We start from the raw sequence: 18,310 nt of genomic DNA, 5'->3' as shown, positions 1-18,310 counted from the left end.
TCCGCTGGGAAGGGGCCAGGGAGCGGGAGCTGCAGGGGCAGGGGTGGGAGCCTGCGGGATGGAGCTGTGGGGGCGTGCGGTGCCCGTGCGCGATGCTGAGCCTTGCCCTGAGCCCTACCCGGGGAGCAGCCTTGGCTGGTGGGACTGGGGATGGCGGGGGGGGGGGGGGGGGGCAAGGGGCTCCCTGCCAGCCCCTGGGCCCCCCGTCTGTCACGATGCCTTCATTAGAGCCACTGAGTCACCTCCTGGCAGCGAGGCTGGCAGCAGGGCTGGGCTTCAGAGGGTGTTCATAGGGACCGAAAAAAAATAAAAATAAAAAAGGCACGCTTAAAGGACAACGGTTGGGATGGGAAGAAGGACCTTGGCTCCTGGGGATGTGTCCCAGCTCTGGGGGTCCGTGCTGCACCCCTCAGCCCTTCTCAGCGGGGCTGTCACCCAGGTGCCCCCAGGGGAGGTGGAGCTGGGCCATGGGCAGGGCGATGGGATGGGGTCGGCGCCCTCCCGCTGTGGCAGCTCCCACGGCTGGGGATGAACGGCGCTGCCCTTCCCCGCACCCTGTCTGTGCAGGCTGTGCCCGTGCCCACGTCCCCAGCCGGCACCGCGCACTGGGCCGGAGGTGTGACACTTGCGCCTGTCACTCGGTGCAGCGAGGCCACCAGCCCTGCCACCGCCTGGGTCACCCTGCCCGGCACTGAGACCGGGACGGGGGCTATGGGGGCTGCCCCCTCTGCGGTGGGGACCCCAGGGATGGCCGGCCACGGGGACACGGTAAGGGGACGTCCCCTGCAGGGGGGCTGCCCCCAGCCCTGCCCCACTCCCCCATCAAGGCACCGGTGCCGGGCACGGGTTGCACCCAGCATGGAGCCACCGCCCCGCTTGCCCCGCGGTGGGGTGCCGGAGGGAGGTGAGGGCAGGGGGGGCACGGTGGGACCGAGCTGTCTGGGGGGCTGCGGGACCCCCAGGGCGGTCAGGATCGGCGGTGGCCACGCACTTGCCCTGCGCCCACACACGCTCGCGCTTGTCTCGCGGCCCCAGGAATGCGGCTGGCAGCGCTCCGGGCACAGCTGCGGGGCCGCGGCCGCCCTGGCGCCCTCCCAACCCCTCGGTGGCTCCTGCCCCGGCTCGTAAATCCTGCGAGCACACAGAGCACACAGAGCCGCTGTGTGCTGCCCGCCCGACCCCCGGCCCCGTGCGGGGCAGGGACCGCGTGGGGACCCCTCGACACGAGGCCGGGGGACGAGCCCCTTCCCTCGCCTTGTGCCTGGGGACGTGGGGACCTCTGGGCAGCGCCGTGCGGGGAGCAGGGGAGGTGTGGGAGCCAGCCCTCGCCCGGCCCGGCTTCCCAGCAGGAAGCTTTACAGAAGCTGGTCCGTCATTTTGGGCACCTCCTGCCCAAACCGCATCCCTCCCTGCCCGCTTGCTCGCAGAGCCGGCAGTGCGTGGGACCTGGTGCTGCATCCCCCTGGCCGCACACCCCGCGGGTGGATGCAGCCAGCCCTGGGGACATCGGTGTCCCCTCCCTCAGTGTGCCCAGACTGCGGGCAGCTTGGGGCAGCGTCCCTCTGGAGCAACACCTCCGGCACCAAGGGCCACACTGGGGTGCCTGGAGCTGTTTGCTGGTGGCTCGGGGTGTGGGGGATGTCCCCCCCCCCCCCCCCGGTGCTGACACACACACACCTGGTGCCTCCAGGAAAGGTTATCAGCTATCCTCCTCGCCTCCCAAATGTCACCGTTGTCCTCGACGGGGCGGTGAGATCACGCTCCCCCCTCGCCATTCATTCAAGCCCCCCCCAGCTGCCAGGGCTGGCACTGCCCTGGGTCCCTTTGAAGTGGAGCCGGGAGCTGCTGACAGCCCCGATGGGTGGCTGAGGAGGGGGCTCTGTGCCCCCCAGATGGGCAGGGGCTCGGTGCAGGATGGCGCTGCAGGGGGGTCCCCTCCGATGGTCCACAGCCACCGTGCTGGGAGTGCGGGGAGGGTCGGGGCTGTGGGCAGGGGGTGCAGCTCCATGCACCAGGGGACGTAGTGGTGGCACCCCCTGCTCCTGCACCCCCGTCCTGTGGGGAGGATGGCTCTGGAGCAGGGAATACCGGGAATAAAGGCAGCTCCCGCAGCAGCCGTGCGAGCGGTGGCCGCCTCTGCTGCCAGGCAGCCTAAAAATAGCCCCCTGGCAAGGCAGGGGGAGAAGGGCCGTCTGCTCACAGCTGGAGAGCCCACGGTGGGGCATCGGGGGGGGGTCTGGCAGGCCTGGGGGGCTCTGGGGAGCTGGGGAGTGCCATGGGGCAGGTCCCTGACACCAGGCAAGGCTCGGTCCCAGGCAGTGAGGCTGCACGGCAGCTCCTTTGGGACGGCAGCACCGCAGGGTGCATGCAGGTGGGCAGAGCCCGGGGGATGCATCTGGGGGCGGCAGGGACAGCTGGGCCCCCCCCGGCTGCTGTCGGCCCCTCGCCACCGCGTGGGAGAGCGAACCTCATCTCCTGGCATTGGAGACATTGCCATGGAAACTGGCACGGCCGCTGCCAGGCGGTGACGTGGTGTGGCACGCTGCACGGGAAGGGGCTGGCGAGCGGGGCCTGGCTCTGGGGGCATCCGGGGACACCCCGGGGTGTGCGAGCCTGTGCCCGTGGGTGCACGGGTGGGTGCATGCACGAGTGTGGGTGCACGCCTGTGCCTGTGCACATCCCCAGCTGTGTCCGTGCGCATCCCCAGCTGTGCCCGTGCGCATCCCCAGCTGTGTGTGTGCATCCCCAGCTGTGTCTGTGCACATTTCTATTTGTGTGCCATCCCCAGCCGTGTGCCCGTCCCCAGCTGTGTGCACACATTGCCAGGGCTCTGTCACCCTTTGCCCTGCCCGGTGTCCCCAGGCGCGGAGGGACGGGCTGGACGCCCTCCTGCCCCGCACAGGCCCTGAGCCCCCGGCCACCAGCCGTCACCCCCTTCCCTGCTGTGCCACCCCCTCCTCCTCCTCTGGGGACAGCGCCTGTTTTCTGCCCGTTTGCCTTCCTCTGGCTCTAACTGAGCTGTCACCGGGCAGAGATAACAGGGAATTCGTTACCGCTCCCCTTTGATGTCTGCCTGCGCCGTGACCGCAGCCCTCCCTCCGCAGCCGCAATTTCTGCCCCAGCAACGTGCCCCGGAGGGGGGGGGGCGGGCTGCCAGCCCCACTGCCGGCCCCCCCAGCGCCCTCCCCACGGCTGCCAGCCCCATAAGCACCCCCCGCACCCTCCCCAGGGCAGCCACCCCCCAAGCACCCCCCGCGCCCTCCCCACGGCAGCCACCCCCCAAGCACCCCCCGCGCCCTCCCCAGGGCAGTCAGCTCCATGAGCGCCCCGTGCGCCCTCCCCACGGCAGCCGCCCCCAAGCACCCCCGGCGGCACCCCCCCGGCAGCCGTTTCCGCGGCCCCCCGCGCCCCCCCCCGGGGCGGTGCGGCTCCTCCGGGGGTTCCCCGCTGACGGCTGCGGGCGCCCATCCCCGCGGCCCCGGGGCCGGCCCGGGCGGCTGCGCACACGGGGCCGTGCCGGGCCCGCCTCCGCCTCCGCCGCTCGGCTCGGCAGCACCGCGGACAGCGCCGGTCCCGCCCGCCCGGCTCGGCTCGGCTCGGCTCGGCTCGGCTCGGCCCGGCCCCGCGGACAGCTCCGCTCCCCCTGCTCCCGGCGCGGCGCGGGGCGCACGGCGCGCCATGGCCACGGAGGTGGGTGCGGGAGCCGCCCGGTGCGGGGCTGCGGCGGGGACCGGCCCCGGGGGGACGGAACCTCGGTCTGCGCCGGCTGCCCGGGGCTGGGGGTCGGAGGGGTGCGGGGGGTGGCAGGATGGGACCCGCGTGGGGCTGGGAGCTGGGGTCTGCGCGCACGGGTGGGTGCGGGGCTGGGGTCGGCGCGGGGTGCCCTTGCCGGAGGGGGCCGTGCGGGGCTGGGGTGCGGCGCCCTGCTCGCTGCGGGTGGGGCAGGTGGCAGGAGGCGATGCCACGCCGCACGAGGGGTACGAGGTGCCCTTGGCGCCGCCGTCCTCCTCTCCATCCCCGCTGCGACCCGCGGCTGGGGGAGCTGGTGGGGGTTCTCATCCCGCGCGGGGTGCCGGGGCTGGCCGGGCCCTGCCGATCCCTTTTGTGCCACCATTCCCCTGCTGCGCGGCCGCTGCAGAGCTGCTTTTGCAGCCCCCTGCTCGGCTCGTTGCCCTCCTCCTGCTGGGGACCGAGGGCTGACCCCATGCCGGTGACACCCCAGGGGATGCACAACCACGCACGCAGCAGCGGGTGCACACGGGGACAAACGCGGGGCCCACGCCGGGGGCTCCCTGGGGGAACGGCACCGCTGCTGGGCGCTCTGCCTGGGGACCCTCTCCCTGGCCGCAGCCCCCCGGCTCACCCCGCTGCCCCCCGGCCCCAGGTGCACAGCCTGCAGGAGCTGCGGCGCAGCGCGTCCCTGGCCACCAAGGTCTTTGTGCAGCGGGACTACAGTGACGGGACCACGTGCCAGTTCCAGACAAAGTTCCCCCCCGAGCTGGAGAGCCGGGTAGGGAACCCAGCGGCGTGTGTGTGTGTGTGTGGGGGTGCCCTATTTTCGGTGCCCTGTGGGGCCTGGGGGGTGGGAGAGGGGTCTGAAGGCAGGGGGTGTTGCAAGGCCCTGAGCCAGCCGATGCAGCTGGATTGTTGGGCGGTCCCTGGGGCAGGGCGTGTGCTGTCGCTGCACCCCTGCCTGGGGTTTGCAGGGACCGGGAGGCTCTGGTGGAGGCTCAGCAGGTCTTGGCATGCAGCGGCCAGAGAGCTGAGAGAGCAGCTGAGCAGGGAGGAGAGGTTTAAGTGGTCCCCAAGGCACTCCCTGGAGCGGGATGGGGCAGTGCAGGGGGCAGCTGCTGGCCAGGTTTGTCTTCACCGCAGCTTCTGCCCTAGATCGAGCGCCAGCTCTTCGAGGAGACCGTGAAAACTCTTAACAGCTTCTACGCCGAAGCGGAGAAGATCGGGGGCAGCTCGTACCTGGAGGGGTGCCTGGCCTGCGCCACCGCCTATTTCATCTTCCTCTGCATGGAGACACACTACGAGAAGGTGCCAATGCCCCGGGGAAGGCGCAGGGAGCGGGGGGGCTGGAGGCCAAGTGCAGGCACCCAGGGACTGCCGGGGGTGTGTGTGTGGGGGGGTGTCCTTGCTGGCAGGCCCCGAGCATCCCTCTGCATGCCGGCAGGTCCTGAAGAAGATCTCCAAGTACATCCAGGAGCAGAACGAGAAGATCTACGCGCCGCGGGGGCTGCTGCTCACCGACCCGCTGGAGCGTGGCATGAGGGTCGTATCCTCTGCAGCGGGGCGGTGGGGTGGGGAGGGCATTGCTGGGGGGAGGACGAGGGTGAGGGAGGGAGGCAGTGGGCAGTCGGGCGGTGGGTCTGCGTCTGGCGTGTCCCCGGCTGGTCCTTAGCAGCGCCCAGATCGAGATCTCCATCTACGAGGACCGGTGCAGCAGCGGCAGCTCCAGCAGCGGCAGCTCCAGCAGCAGCAGCGGTGGCGGGGGGGGCGGCGCGGGGGGCCGGTGACTGGCAGAGAGTCCCTGCAGGGACTCGTACTGCCGGGACAGTGGCCTCTCCGAAATCCGCAGGCTGCACTACCAGAGCACCCGCTTCTGAGCCCAGAGCGGGCGGGCAGGGGGGGCCCGGGGGCTGCCTGCCCCCCCTCTGCGACGTGCCCCCCACAGCGGCTCTGCCCCTGCTCAGACCCGCTGCGGGCAGGGGCTGCTGCTGGGGCGTCCCAGGTGCTTCCCACTGAGCCAAACCAGTGCCAAAGGGCTCCCGCAGCCCCCACCCCGGGGTGCTCTGCGCCGCCGCCCCTGCCCCGAGCAGCCCCAGTGCCTGCAGTGCCCCTGGCAGTGCTAAGGATGGGGGGGCTTAGCCCCATGCCCCCGGGGCGCCCTGCTCTTGGTGCCACGGGCCCGTTGCCCCAGTGCCACTTTGTCTGCGTGTCGGTGCCGTGCGCGCACCCCACACGCTGCCCATTGCTGCTCCTGGGGGCCCCGAGTGCTCCGGCAGCACCCCGCTCCCTGCCCGACCCCGTGCTGTCCCCGGCGAGCTCCCTGCTCCCACTGCTGAGCCCTCCTCTGCCCCACACGTCCTGCATGCCTCCGTCACCTCCCTGCATCAGGGGTGCCCTGCTCCCTGCAGGCACCAGCTCTGCAGAGCCCCCCCCCTCTGCCCCCAGCACCCCAGTTTTCAGCCTGTGGTGGGGACCCCTGGCTGCAAGAGAGGGCCAGGTGGGGGTTTGTCAGAATGGGGGAGCAGGAGATGAGCATCCCCACTACGCCCAGCACCCCAAGGAGAGTGGGTTCAGGGTGGAAGCGATCTGGCGTGGCCCTCCCGGGGCTGCAGGGGGAGGGCTCTGCCCCCCAGGACCCCCCTCAGCTCGGTCATTGTGCGCGTGGGGACCCCAGCCCCGTTGTTCCCGCTGGGGCACCCTGCATGGAGACCTTCAATAAACCTCACGCTTCATCCCCGCCGCCTGCCCTGCCTCCTCCTGCGCCTCAACAATGCCGGGGGCTGTGCTGGGGCTGGACGCCCCCTGGCACAATGGGGGGGCACCGAGCAGGCTGTGGGGGCAGCCCCGCAAGGAGGGTGAGCATGGGGGAAAATGAAAGGGAGCGACGGGGCAGCACAGCCCCAGCAGGACACGTCCCCACAGAAAAGGGTTGGGCTGGCAGAGCACACAGCCTGCACGGGGACCATGCCCAGGGGGGCTGGGGGGAACAGAGGCAGGTTAGGGGGGCCGGCAGCATCCACCCCCAGCCAGGGAGAAGCCACAGCAGCATCAACAGCATCATGCACAGGCCCCGTGGGTGGTGGTGCAGAGCTGGATGTGGTCCTGCAAGCCCTGGGGAGCAGCACCCACGGGCAAGGTGGGGGAGAAGCAAGGGGAGGCAGCACAGTCCCCAGGAGCAGGGAGCCTCCAGGCATCTCCTGCCCGCCTCCCCCCAGGGTCAGGGGGTGCTGGGGGTGCTCCCAGCCTGCACAGCCCAGTTAATAGACGGTGTATAGTTTATTGGGGACTAGGGCTGGAAGACTGAGCAGGGTCTGACTCCAAAGAGTGGGGTCAATACGTTAAAAAACAAACCGGGGGGGTCCCTCCCCTGCCGGGCTGGGGGGACCCTCCTCTGGCAGTGCTGGAGAGAGGGGTCCCCCCACTGCAGAGGGGACAGGAGAAGCAAAGAGGTCGCAGGCCAAACCAGCAGGCACATGGTACGGTATCAAGTCGACGGAGCAAGCGGCCGCCGGGGAGGTGCCGGCGAGGCGAGGGGAGCGCTGGGGCTGTTTTCCCTGGCTGCTGTCCCAGGGAAGGTGCCACCTTCCCCTGCCCTTCCCAAGGCGGCTGCCCCAGCATGGCACGGCCGGCGCTTGCAGGGCGGTTCGACATGGAGAGAGAGAGAGAGAGAGAAAGAGGAAGAGACAGGCAGAGGGCGGCCGGTCCTTCCGCCAAGGCTGCTCTGGCGAGTTACGGGCAGGGGCTAAAGTGCATAGAGGCAAAAGCAGAGTCCGAAGCCTAGAGGGAGGAGGACGCCTTGGGGAGGCCAGGGCCAGCTCCCAGCGGAGGGGTATCCCCCAAAAAAGGCCACTTGAGCTGCGCAGAGAATGAGAGAAGGAGCAAGAGAGAAAGAGAGAGAGAAGGGGAGTCAGTGGCGGCTCGGTGGGAGGCGCGGGACCAGTGGGTACAGAGGCGAGCAGCTACGGAGCCGGGGTGTGGGCAACGGGGCAGGTGCCCAGCGGGGTGCAGGAGGCAGCCGGGCCCTGGGCAGGGGCACAGCACCATCCCGGGGTGCAGCACCATCGGGGGGCACTGCCCCGGGGCTGTGGGCACCTGGTCCCCGCCGTCACTCACCCACGCAAGCCGTGCCGTCCTCGTTGGGCTCGAAGCCCCGGCTGCAGCGCTTGTTGCTGCGGCAGCGGTACCCGCCGTAGGTGTTGATGCACACGGGCTTGTCCCGGGGGCAGACGAAGGGGAACTCCGTGCACTCGTTGGTGTCTGCAGGCAGAGCGATGTGGGCTGGGAGCTGCTGGCAGTGGTCCCCCCGGCTCCCCCTGTGCATGTGCATGGATGGAGCCATGCACAAGCCCTGTGGCTCCCCATTCCCTGCTGCTCCATCCTCTGTGCCAGCCCCACGTCCCCCTGCCCTCCCCACCAGGTCCCCACACTTGCAGGCCACTTGCCCGTGTCCCCAGCAGCCACTCACCTACACAGCGTCCGTTCTCGTGCTGGGAGAATCCCTGCCCGCACTGCGTTTGGGGGAGAAGCAGACACAGCCAGGATGGGGCAGGAATCGGGAGAGCCCAGCCCCTCCTTTCTGCCCCTCAGAACTCCCCCTGCTCCCCACAGCCAGCCCTCACCTCCAGCGGGGCGGGCACCAGCGGCTCCTCAGCGTCCTGGGGGTAGGGGACCTCCAGCACAGAGTTGGTCTCACTGCTGGCCACGGCTCGCACCAGGACGCGGCCATCGGGCCAGGTCACCTCCAGGCTGCTGGCCTCGTCGCGCCCTGCAGGCGGGCAGCCTGTTACGGGGGTGCCTTTGGGGTGGGCAGGGACAAAACCTCCCCTCGCTCCCGCAGCTGGTCCCTGGGTGCTCGGCTGTGCTGGGGCCACAGAGCTGGCCCCTGCCCGGGGGTGCTGGCAGGGTTTTGTGTCCCCCCCCCCCGCCACTCCAGCTCACCCAGCCCAAAGTGTGCCACGGGCTCCATCTCGCACAGGTACCCCGAGCCGCCGTCGATGATGCGCAGGTGGGCGCCGCTGCGCCGCGTGAACAGCACCACCTTGGCCCCCCGCGCGAAGGCCCCGAAGCGGGTGCGGGGAATGACACGCAGCCAGTTGTTGTCAGTGCCCTGGGAGGGAGGGACGGGCAGGGGGTGAGCCGGGAGAGGTGGCAGGGACGGGGGACAACGCGAGGAGCCCCTGCTTGACTCACCTGGGTGCCCTTGAAGATGGAGATCGGCTGTGCCATGGACTCGCCATGGGACAGGATCAGGTCCAGCATCCCATCGCCGTCAAAATCTGTCACTGCACCCCCTGCAAGGACAGAAACAGGTCGTGCTTCGTTATGAGGGCACGTAATGACGGGCACACCCCAGCACAGGCCTCCCCTGACCCTGGGACCCACCCGTGCCCCGTCCCTCGGGCTCCAGCGCGTCCCCTGGGTTCAGCTCTTCCACGATGGGGTCTGAGTGCTCTCTGCGGGTGAGCCTGCCGGGCACAGATGGGGAGTTAGTGCCAGCCCCCATGTCCGCATGTCCCCCAGCAGCTTCTCCTGGCAAGTGCCTGCTCCCTCCTGGAGCAGCCTGGTAGAGAGGTGACAGCCCCGGTGGCACCTGGAGGCGATGGGGTTGGCAGGGGTGCTGCTGATGGCTGTGCAGGGTGATCAGGGGACTGGCCATGCACCTCACATCCCCAACCGTTGCCACAACCCTCGGGAATCAGAGAATCCCCCCCAGGGGCTCCCAGCTCCCTACAGCCCCCCACCCGCCTGCAGTCCCAGCAGCGGGCAGACAGCAGCGAGGTGAGGGGGTGCCGCCATGCAGCGGCGAGGAATTGATCCCCACAATTAGCAGCAGCCACGAGCAAGCTTCCAGGCAGCTGCTGATCAGCGGCACGGGGACCCCAGGGGCTGCTGCAGGCACGGCCACAGCAGCTGGTAGTGACACGGGGAAGGGCTCAGGCATGGCTCCTTCTGCGAGCAGAACCTGAGCGGGGACCCCCTGTGTGCCGCCGGTGGAGAGCGGTGCGGGCTGCTCGGCCCCCCGGTACGGGGCACGGCCCCCGGCCCTACCGGAAGAGGCGGTTGGCGGAGGAGCCGCGGTAGGCGATGTTGTTGAAGAAAACCTCCAGCTCCTGGTCGTTGTCGAAGTCGGCGGCGATGACGGTGCGGACGGGGGACGGCATGGAGAACTTGGGGGTGGCGATGTCCTGCGCAAGGGACGGGCAGGGGCTGCCAACGTGTATGGCGAGCGGGGCTCGGAGCCAAAGTGGGGTGAAGCTGGGGTCCCCCCAGCAGCGAGGGCTCAGCAGCCCCAGCCCTCACCCGAAATCGGACGCGGCCGGGGGCCCCCGCCTGCAGGTAGAGGCGGTGCGGCCCGTTCCAGTTGCCATAGACGATGTCCACGCGGCCGTCGCGGTTGAAGTCAGCCAGCGCCACGCCACGACCGTGCTGGTAGGGGTCATCCAGCCCTGCGAGCAGCAAGGGGACAGGGAGACGGGACCCTCCCTGCTGCTGTCTCCCCGGGAGACCCCTGGGGACATGGCCCTGTGGTCCTCAATCTCAGCCATCAGCCATCCCTGGCAGTCAGCGGGGCTGTTGGTCCCCGTGTCCTCTCCACCCAGGGTTGTCCCCCCCGTCCCCCTACTCACCCACGGCAGCAGCCACGTCCCGGTATGTCCCGTCCCCCCGGTTGTGGAAGAGGAAATTGGGGCTGTTCTCGTTACCGCAGAATATGTCGGAGGCACTGTCACTCAGGATGGGGCCCACGGCCACCCCACGGCCCCCTGGGGACAGCAGCCAGGGGTGAGGGGGCTGCCCTGCCCCAGGGGGGTGCGTACCCCTGTGCCAGTCCCGGTGCTCTCCGGACCCCCTGCGCCCCCTCCTCGCCTATCTCCCTCCTTCAGTCCCTCTCATCAGGAGCTAATTGAGGCTGGCAGCCGTTTGTGTCACTTCCAACCTAATCACTGCCATCGCCATGGTGACAACACTCCTAATTAGCGACAATTTGCCGCCACAGAGACGGGGCACGGCAGCGGTCCCCGTGGTGGCACGGGGCGCAGGCTGGCACACACCTCCGCCAGCATCCCCAAGCCCTGGCTGATGCCACGGGGGCGTCAGAAGGGTGACAACAGGCACGGGGGGGGGGGGGGGGGGGTCCCACAGGATGGGTGCCCCACAGGTCATTCCCACGGGCCGTGGGGCCGCTGATAGACAGGGTAGGCAGGCAGATGCGTGGCACGGGTTGCGGCAAGGGGCTGTGCCCCGTGCCCTCCGTACCTGTGTACCTGCTGACGCCCGCCTGGGCGGCCACATCCACCAGCACCACGACGCCGCGGGCAGGGTCGCTGGCGGCCACGTCCATCTCGATGAGGGCGTGGGGGCCCACGTTGCCGCTGGCGTAGTTGGCGATGTAGATGGAGTACCTGCCCGAGCCCTGCGGCCGGCGGCACCGCCTCAGCGCCCGCCCGCGCCGTGCGGCTTCACCCTGCTCCTCCCGGCCAAAACCTGGGCCCACGGGGATGGGTTCGGGCTTAATCCTCCCTGCCGTGGGGCTGGGTGCTCTCAGGGGCACTGGGTGCCCGGCATATAGGTAGCAGTGCCTGGTGAGGGCTGGGTGAGACCGTGGCTAAAAGCATGGTTTAGGGCACCCTGTCCCACCAGCTCCCCAGCGGGGCAGATGCCCCCCTCCCTCCCATCCCCCCACCACCCTCCTTGTCCCATGCAGCAGCAGCTGGGCCCTGATTTAGCGATAATCATTTGGAAACAAACTGCTGGGGGAGGAGGAAGAAGAAAGAGCAGATGACAGGAACATAAATCACCTCGACAGGCACGTTTATCAGCTAGCGGCAACCGCACGGACAGGCGCCCGGAGCCCTGACAGCCACCGGCTGCTGGGGGGGGGGGCGCCCCCAGCCCTGGCGAGGGTGGGATGGGGATGGTGCCCATGCAAGGGGAGAGCTCCGAGGGGCTGGCAGGGCAGTGGGGATGCGGGGATGCCCCCTGGCCACCCTGCCCTGCCTGCTCACCGTCCGGTCCACGCAGGCGACGGAGCGGCCGGCAAAGCGGCTGGCCACGTCCCGGTTCACCTTGTCGCTCAGCAGGTCCTCCCAGCGCCCGTTGCGTAGCTTGAAGAGCTTGTCCGTGTAGGTGGCCATGCCTGGGGGAGCACGGGTCAGGGGGCTGCGGCAGCCATCCTCCCCCCGAGCCCTGTGTGCAGCCCCCTGGGATGTGGGCTGGTGGTGCCAGATCCCAGTTTGCTCCTCGAGAGCAGGGATCAGCGCAGGGTGCCCCGTGGCAAGGCGAGCATCCCAGCCCCCTGCTCCTGTCACTGTGAGAGATCCCGTGGCTCTTAAGTGCCACCAGGAGACGGAGAGAAGAATCAACTCATTAAGGTAAAATGTGTCCCAACAGGGCACAGCCCCGTAGATCATCCCTGGCAAGGCAGAAACCGATGTGGTGCCAGGCGCAGGCAGCGAGCTGTGCTGCCTGTCACAGTGCCGGTGGCAGTGCCAGATTTAGGGACAGGCGTGCCAGCAACCTGGGTAATTGGGAGAATCTGGGACATACGTCTGCTGCCGTGGGTTGGGGACAGGGCAGAGCTGGGTTGGAGCAGAGACACAGGGAGCTCTGGGGGTGCCCGGTGCCAGCCTGGGGCACACAGGTCCCCTCTCCAGGAGGGGCATCCCCAGGAGCTCAGACAGCACCAGCAGGGCAGGATTAGATCCTGGCTTTGTCCAGAGGGCACAGCTGCTGCCAGGCACACCAGGACTGGCAACACAGGGTCCAGAGCACACATCCCCAGAGCACACATCCCCAGCGGCAAGGGGACGCTGCTGTCCCGCTTGGGGTGCCGCGGGGAGGGCGATGGGCAGCGGGAAGTGCTGACTCAGCAGCTGGCCGGGCTCCGCGTCCCACCCGCGCTGCCATCAATCAATGGAGCCACTCAACTGAGAAATTAACTCCAGCCCGCACACATCCCTCACGCGCCGAAGGTCGCGGGCAGCCGCGCCGGGAGCCTCCCCCCTCCCGGGGGCTCACCGGAGAAGGCGTTGTTGGTGTTGAGGAAGTAGACCTCCTCGCGGCCGTCCCCGTCGATGTCACAGGCTGTCACGCCGATGGCGTTGCCCTGCCGGTCCCGCAGCGCGTAGTAAGGGGAGCTGCGCTCGTCCTCCGCCACGTTCACCAGCCGGCCCCGCGCCTTGTCGTACTTGAGCACCAGGTTCGGGCCATTGTACCTGCGGGTGCGAGCAGGAGATGGCTCCCCAGGGATAAGGGACAGGATGAAAGCCCCTGTCCTGTCCCCGTGTCCCCTGGCACCGCACACTCCCCACGGTGGGCACAGCAAAGACCTGCGTGGTTTGCGGTGGCTGAGTGATGCATGCTGCCCTCAGCACCCAGACGTGGGTCTGGCTGCCCACGGGGAGGGCTCAGCCTGGGCCCCTTCCAGCACACATCGGGCTTCCTGCGTCTGCCCAGCCTGGGCACCCCAGGCAGTGCCAGGGCAGGATGGGGCACAGGTCCCTGCCTGCGGCCCTTTGGCAGGGCAGGGGAGGCAGCACGCAGGGCAAATCCTCTTGGCACGCTGCGCCCCACAGGCTCCCCGCCTGCTCCTGCCCTGCGCACCAGTAAACAAGTTATACAACGGGCACCGCTGCTTACAAAACTGCTGCTGGCTGCGAGCGGGGGCCTGTGCCCCTCCAGGGATCCCCAGCTGTGTGGGCTCGGTGCTCCCTTGGGCAGACACCAGGAGCCCCTGCAGGGATGAGCCCCCCCTCACAGGGGGAGCAGGTTCCTGAGCCAACCCAGCAGCACACAGCCATGCCTGTGCCCCTTGCCCCCAGCATCACGTTCTGTGCCATTGAGGGACAGCCGGGCTCCTACAGTCCCAAATGGGCTCACGGGTGAGGGATTCCCCCTCCAGGTGAGGGCATGTGTGTGTGCAAGCCTCCCTCATGGAGGAGTGTGCCGCACACACAGCCTGCGCCACTGTCCCCATGGCTGGACCCGCTGGCAGCAGCTGCTCCGTGTCCAGCCCCGCTCTGGTGCTGGGGCAGCGCAGCACACGGCTCCTGCCTTCCCGGTTCCTGCCAGCCCTTCCGAGCCATCACACCAATAAAGGGCTATAAAAAACCTCCAGCCAATTAAGCGAATCTCCAGAGAGCGCTGAGTCCTGTCAGCGGAGCCGAGCCGGCTCAGGGACACGCTGGCTGTGTGCTGCAGGGTGGGACCTGGCCATTGGGAAGCTTTCACAACCCTACAGAGGGTACCTGGCCCCAAAGCTGGGCTCAGGGCACACGTGTGGCCCCACACAGGTGTCCTGCCAGCAGTGAAGCAGTGGCACCACACACCTCCTGCCGGCTGGAGGGGCTCGGCAGGGCATGGGGATTAGCAGAGCAGTAAGCCTTCCCACAGTCAGGGAGCTCAGCTGGGCACCACGTGTGCTTTTTTTGGAGAAAACAGGGTTTGAGCAAGTCGGGAACTTGGCAGGGAGGCTGCCAGCACCAGGACATGGGGCTGCGAGGAGCTCCTGTCCCTGCAGGGCCACCACATCCCGCTGCCCCCAAGGCATCGCGTGCAGGCTGCCCCTACTCACCCCGCCACCACGATCTCAAAGTCACCGTCGGCATCCAGGTCGGTGACGGCCACGCCGTAGTTGAGCTGCGTGGGGTTGCTGTCGTAGTCGGGCGGCAGGAGGCGGTGGGTGACGGCGGTGAACATGGGCTCGCTGCGCTGCGAGCCCTCGCTGAGCCAGGCCAGGGACAGCAGGCACAGCGCCAGCATCCTGGGCACCTGGGGGAGACCTGCAGCCTGTTGGCTCCCCCCGCCAAGCCCCCGCTCCTTGGAGCCCGAGCACCCCTCTGCCCTTGCACGGGAGCCGCTCTCTTTCCCCTCCTCGCCCCCCACCCCACAGCCCCTCGTTCCTCCAGCCCCAACCCCCCCAGGCACTGCCACAGCACTGAGCCCCCGTACGCATGGCCCTGCCCGGCTGCAGCTCACCCTCCGGGCTCCTCGGGACAGAAGTGTGGCACAGTGAGCCGGGAGCAGGGCCGTGGGAGCCCATCCCGTGGGAGGGACCAGGGTGCTGACGAAGCTGGGCTCAGCCACGGCTCACCCTGCCCCAAGGGGCTGCGGGCACCCAGGATCCCAGCAAGAGATGTGGATCACTGGCTTGGCAGGGCCAGGGGGAGCAGGCAGTCGCCCGGCTGGGGAGGTTGTGCCCTGCCTGGCCAATCCTCCAGAGCTGGGAAGGCCCTGGGAGCAATGCCTGGTGACTCCAGTGTGCCTCAGTTTCCCCATCCTGACCCGCAGAATGCCCCGAGTTGGAAGGGACCCCCCAAAGGATCATTGAGTCCAGCTCCTGGCTGCACACAGGGCCACCAAAAATCAGACGGCACACCTGAGTTGTACGAACACTTCTTGATCTCTGTTAGACTCAGTGCCATGACCACGTCCCTGGGGAGCCTGTCCCAGTGCCCGACCCCCCTCTGGGTGCAGAGCCTTCCCCTAACCCCCAGCCTGACCCTCCCCTGTCCCAGCTCCATGCCGTTCCCTCGGGTCCTGTCGCTGTCCCCAGAGAGCAGAGCTCAGCGCCTGCCCCTCCGCTCCCCTCGGCAGGAGGCCGCCGGCCGCCACGAGGCCTCCCCTCGCCCAGGCTGGTGCTGTTCCTCCTGGGGACCCCGCGGGGCCAGCTCCCCCCCGGCTGGCAGGGAAGGTGCCTGCGCGGGGTTGTGGCCGCGGGAAGGAGGTGCAGGGAGGAGAGGCTCGATTAACCCGGACTGCGGAGAGCAGTGGCTGCCAGCACTGCTGGCAGGGCTGCGGAGCTTCTGGAGCTGGCTCTGACCTGGCTGTAGCGCAGGTGACAAGTGAGGTGGCACTCAGGACAGCCACCCACGGGGCAGGCAGTCCCCTCCGGGGGACAAAACCCCAGCAGCAGCGAGCTGCACGTCCCCAGCAGCGGGTACAGTCCCATGAGCTGGCTGGGAGCAGGAGAAACCAGCCCTGCTCCCATGGCCTGGAGGGATGGCTAGGTGGCCCAGCAGGGGACAATGGCTCTGTGGTGCCATTTGCCTGCTGTCCCCACTTCCCCTGAGCGGCAAGGTGTCCGGCAGCAAGGGAAGGGGAGTCTCTGCCCCCAGCCCACCTGGGCTCACCAAGGCAAGCTATCCACACACAGAGACAGGGGTGCAGGGCTGCCCTGTGACCCCAAGCCCCTCTCTCTGCCCCCAGCCCGCAGGGATGGTGGCTGTCCCCAGGCAGGGCTCTGCCTCCCCTCCAGCTCCCCCTCTCCGCAGCTTGGCCCGCTCCCTGGGTGCCCCCCCGCCCCATCCAGCTGCAGCCACAATCCCTCCAAGTTGGATGGAGCTTTTCCAGGAGGAAACAATGCTCCTGATTAGAGACAAAGGGCCCTTCCCCACGGATCCGGTGCTGGGTGCCATGGTGGGGGCTGCCCGGCCCAGAGCCAGGCCATTTTGGGAAAGGAGGAGGAAGATCCAAGCTCCTCGTGGCGGATGGGAGAGGCCCTGTGCCTTCCAGCATGGCAGGAGCCTCCACCGGGGCTTTGAGGACGCCAGGCCCTGCTCACGCAGCTGGCACAGGGCTCAGTCCCGTCTTGTCCTGACAGGGCTACATCCTGGCCCACGTTGTGGCGCCTGGGGGCAAGGTGACCCCAGGAGCTGCGGTCACCCCAGGGCACCTTGCTCTGCATGGCGGAGCCTGGTGGCACCGAGCCGAGCTGCGGAGGACAGGTAGAGGCGGCAAGAGGATGGGAGCGCCATGGGTGCCCACGCAGGGGACAGCTGGGCAGCACGGGGACAGGGTGCTGGCCCCACAGCTGCTCCATGGCAGGGAGGTGGCTGAAGGCTCTTCCATCTCCATGCATGGCCGCTGCCAGCAGTGCCCTGCAGGGACGAGGGGATGGGGCCGGGGTAGCAGCAGGGTGTGCGGGACCAGGAAGGGGGCTCTGGGGCAGGCAGGGGGTTGCACCCCACAAACCCCTCACCACAGCTGGGGAGGTGATATCCTCAGGGCTCCTCATGCACATCCCCATGACCCTCAGCACCCAGCATGGGGAGGCAGGAGCTGGCTGCCTGCACAGCCCCCCCATCCCGTGTGCCACCATGGTATCGCCACCCGCTGTGCCTCACGTCCCGGCCGTGTCACGCCCCACCACTGCAGCAGCATCCCATCCCGGGCCACAGCCACCACCAGCACCGCTATAACATCGCGTGACATCGCGCAGCAAGGGCCCTGTCACACCCCAAAGGCACCTCAGAGTGGTGACAACACAGTACCATGACAGTGCCCCATGGCATCCCGCTGCCTGTGTCCCAGTGACATGGTTCTCCCCTTCCTGCCACAGCTGTGCCTCCCAAGGTAGAGGAGGTCTAGGAGGTGCCCTGCAGACTCACTGCCCCTCACCCACAGGGGCCACGATACCATGGGGATGCCAGCAGCACCCCTTCCACAGCACCTCGACCCCAACCAGCCCAGACCCTGCAGTGCCTTTACTCCAGCCGAAACCGTGTGCCCCAGTCCGGGCTCAGTGGTGCTCCCTTCCACACCCCCTTGCAGACCCTGGCCCAGGCACGCATCCCACCAGGGGTGCTTCTGACGGGCCCGAAGCCCCCAGTTCCTACCTGTCCCCATCCCCATCCCCGTCCCCTCCCATGCAGGACTCCTCAGCGCCGGACCCGGCGCGCTGGGGCTCAGCCAGCAGCGGCTAACGCAGTGTGGAGACGAGCAGTCACCTTAGCCTCGGAGCTCAGCCCGAAGGGACACCGGGTCCTTGGGGGGCTTGGCTGGGGCAGCACAGCCGGACACACCGAGACCCCTCTCCCCACGTCCCCCACCGGGTGGGAACGCCGCCGAGAGAGGGGCTCCCCCTTCTCCCCTCTGCCCCTCACCACCGCCACGTCCCCCGCACCCCCTCTCCCACCACCCCAACCCCACCGCCGCCCCCTCCCCGCACCGGCTCCCAACTTCCCACGCCACCCCAAGACCCCGACAAAGTTACCGGGGGAGGGAAACGGGGTCGGGACGCGGGGGCGCGCCCCCTACTCACGGGCGCGGGGGGCTGCCCGGTGCCCCCGCGGCGGCGGCGGGGGGAGCGCATCCCGCGGCGCCCTCCTCGCCGCCCGCCTCCGGTTCCTCGGCGCCCGGCTCCCGGCGGCTCGGGCCGCCCGAGCGGGGTTTATGTAGGGCCGGGGCGGCCGCGGGCTCGCCAATGAGCGGGGCGAGGGGCGCCGCTGCCAATGGGGAGCGGGGAGGTGGGGCCGCGCCGCGCTGATTTACTGCCCGAAATTGCAGTGGGAGCGCGGCCGGGCAGCGCCGCTCGGTACCGAGCCGAAATAATACGGGGGGACCCGCTGGGGGATGCGCCGGGAGAGCGGCTCGTAACCTTCACGGGGTGGTGGCCCGACCCACCCCACCCCATCCCACCCCATCCCATCCCACCCCACCTGCCCCCAAGACCCCCCGGCGCACAGGTCCGGGTGCTCAGGAGCGGAGCCACCCAGCGGGCAGTCCCCGCAGAGGTTGCCACCCGTGGTGATTTCCACCCCGGGGCACGGCGAGGGTGGCTCCCCACCGGCTGCCCGCTGGG

The 18,310-nt window shown here is 69.1% G+C and overlaps 2 protein-coding genes across 8 annotated transcripts; one reads left to right on the top strand and one right to left on the bottom strand.

Annotated features, from left to right (window-relative positions):
- The first annotated feature begins 236 nt into the window (after positions 1-236).
- Positions 237-6,851, top strand: GOLGA7B (golgin A7 family member B). 3 transcript variants are annotated; one of them, XM_080596849.1, is made up of 5 exons: positions 237-768; positions 4,385-4,510; positions 4,888-5,040; positions 5,177-5,278; positions 5,415-6,851. In XM_080596849.1, exons 1-5 carry the CDS (start codon positions 529-531, stop codon positions 5,517-5,519), a joined length of 726 nt encoding a protein of 241 aa, XP_080452975.1. In that variant the 5' UTR covers positions 237-528; the 3' UTR covers positions 5,520-6,851. The 3 variants fall into 3 exon arrangements, with proteins under 3 accessions (XP_080452975.1, XP_080452974.1, XP_080452973.1); XM_080596848.1 differs by lacking the exon at positions 237-768 and adding an exon at positions 3,508-3,690; XM_080596847.1 differs by lacking the exon at positions 237-768 and having other exon boundaries at positions 3,798-4,510.
- A 138-nt stretch (positions 6,852-6,989) lies between these two features.
- On the bottom strand, positions 6,990-17,906 carry CRTAC1 (cartilage acidic protein 1). 5 transcript variants are annotated; one of them, XM_080596812.1, is made up of 15 exons: positions 17,771-17,906; positions 14,303-14,499; positions 12,748-12,944; positions 11,736-11,866; positions 10,987-11,143; positions 10,359-10,493; positions 10,033-10,178; positions 9,781-9,917; positions 9,115-9,197; positions 8,923-9,023; positions 8,671-8,839; positions 8,352-8,497; positions 8,198-8,240; positions 7,846-7,989; positions 6,990-7,587 (listed from the first exon to the last, which is right to left on the bottom strand). In XM_080596812.1, exons 1-15 carry the CDS (start codon positions 17,819-17,821, stop codon positions 7,475-7,477), a joined length of 1,950 nt encoding a protein of 649 aa, XP_080452938.1. In that variant the 5' UTR covers positions 17,822-17,906; the 3' UTR covers positions 6,990-7,474. The 5 variants fall into 5 exon arrangements, with proteins under 5 accessions (XP_080452938.1, XP_080452936.1, XP_080452940.1 ...); XM_080596810.1 differs by having other exon boundaries at positions 17,723-17,871; XM_080596814.1 differs by having other exon boundaries at positions 14,303-14,510; positions 17,771-17,847.
- Positions 17,907-18,310: the final 404 nt, after the last annotated feature.

Source organism: Anser brachyrhynchus, assembly GCF_964034855.1.
Source record: "Anser brachyrhynchus genome assembly, chromosome: 6".
Classification (NCBI taxonomy): Eukaryota; Metazoa; Chordata; class Aves; order Anseriformes; family Anatidae; genus Anser; species Anser brachyrhynchus.
Note: the sequence above shows the minus strand (reverse complement) of the source record. Positions and strands in the feature narration are given on the sequence as shown.

Coding starts and splice junctions, on each gene's coding strand:
- GOLGA7B (XM_080596847.1), top strand. CDS start 3,809: ATGGGACCCGCGTGGGGCTGGGAGCTGGGGTCTGCGCGCACGGGTGGG. Junction 5,041..5,176: donor TGGAGACACACTACGAGAAG/GTGCCAATGCCC, acceptor GCATGCCGGCAG/GTCCTGAAGAAGATCTCCAA. Junction 5,279..5,414: donor TGGAGCGTGGCATGAGGGTC/GTATCCTCTGCA, acceptor AGCAGCGCCCAG/ATCGAGATCTCCATCTACGA.
- CRTAC1 (XM_080596810.1), bottom strand. CDS start 17,821: ATGCGCTCCCCCCGCCGCCGCCGCGGGGGCACCGGGCAGCCCCCCGCG. Junction 12,945..14,302: donor TTTGAGATCGTGGTGGCGGG/GTGAGTAGGGGC, acceptor TCGCACCCGCAG/GTACAATGGCCCGAACCTGG. Junction 9,198..9,780: donor TCCGCCAACCGCCTCTTCCG/GTAGGGCCGGGG, acceptor TGTGCCCGGCAG/GCTCACCCGCAGAGAGCACT.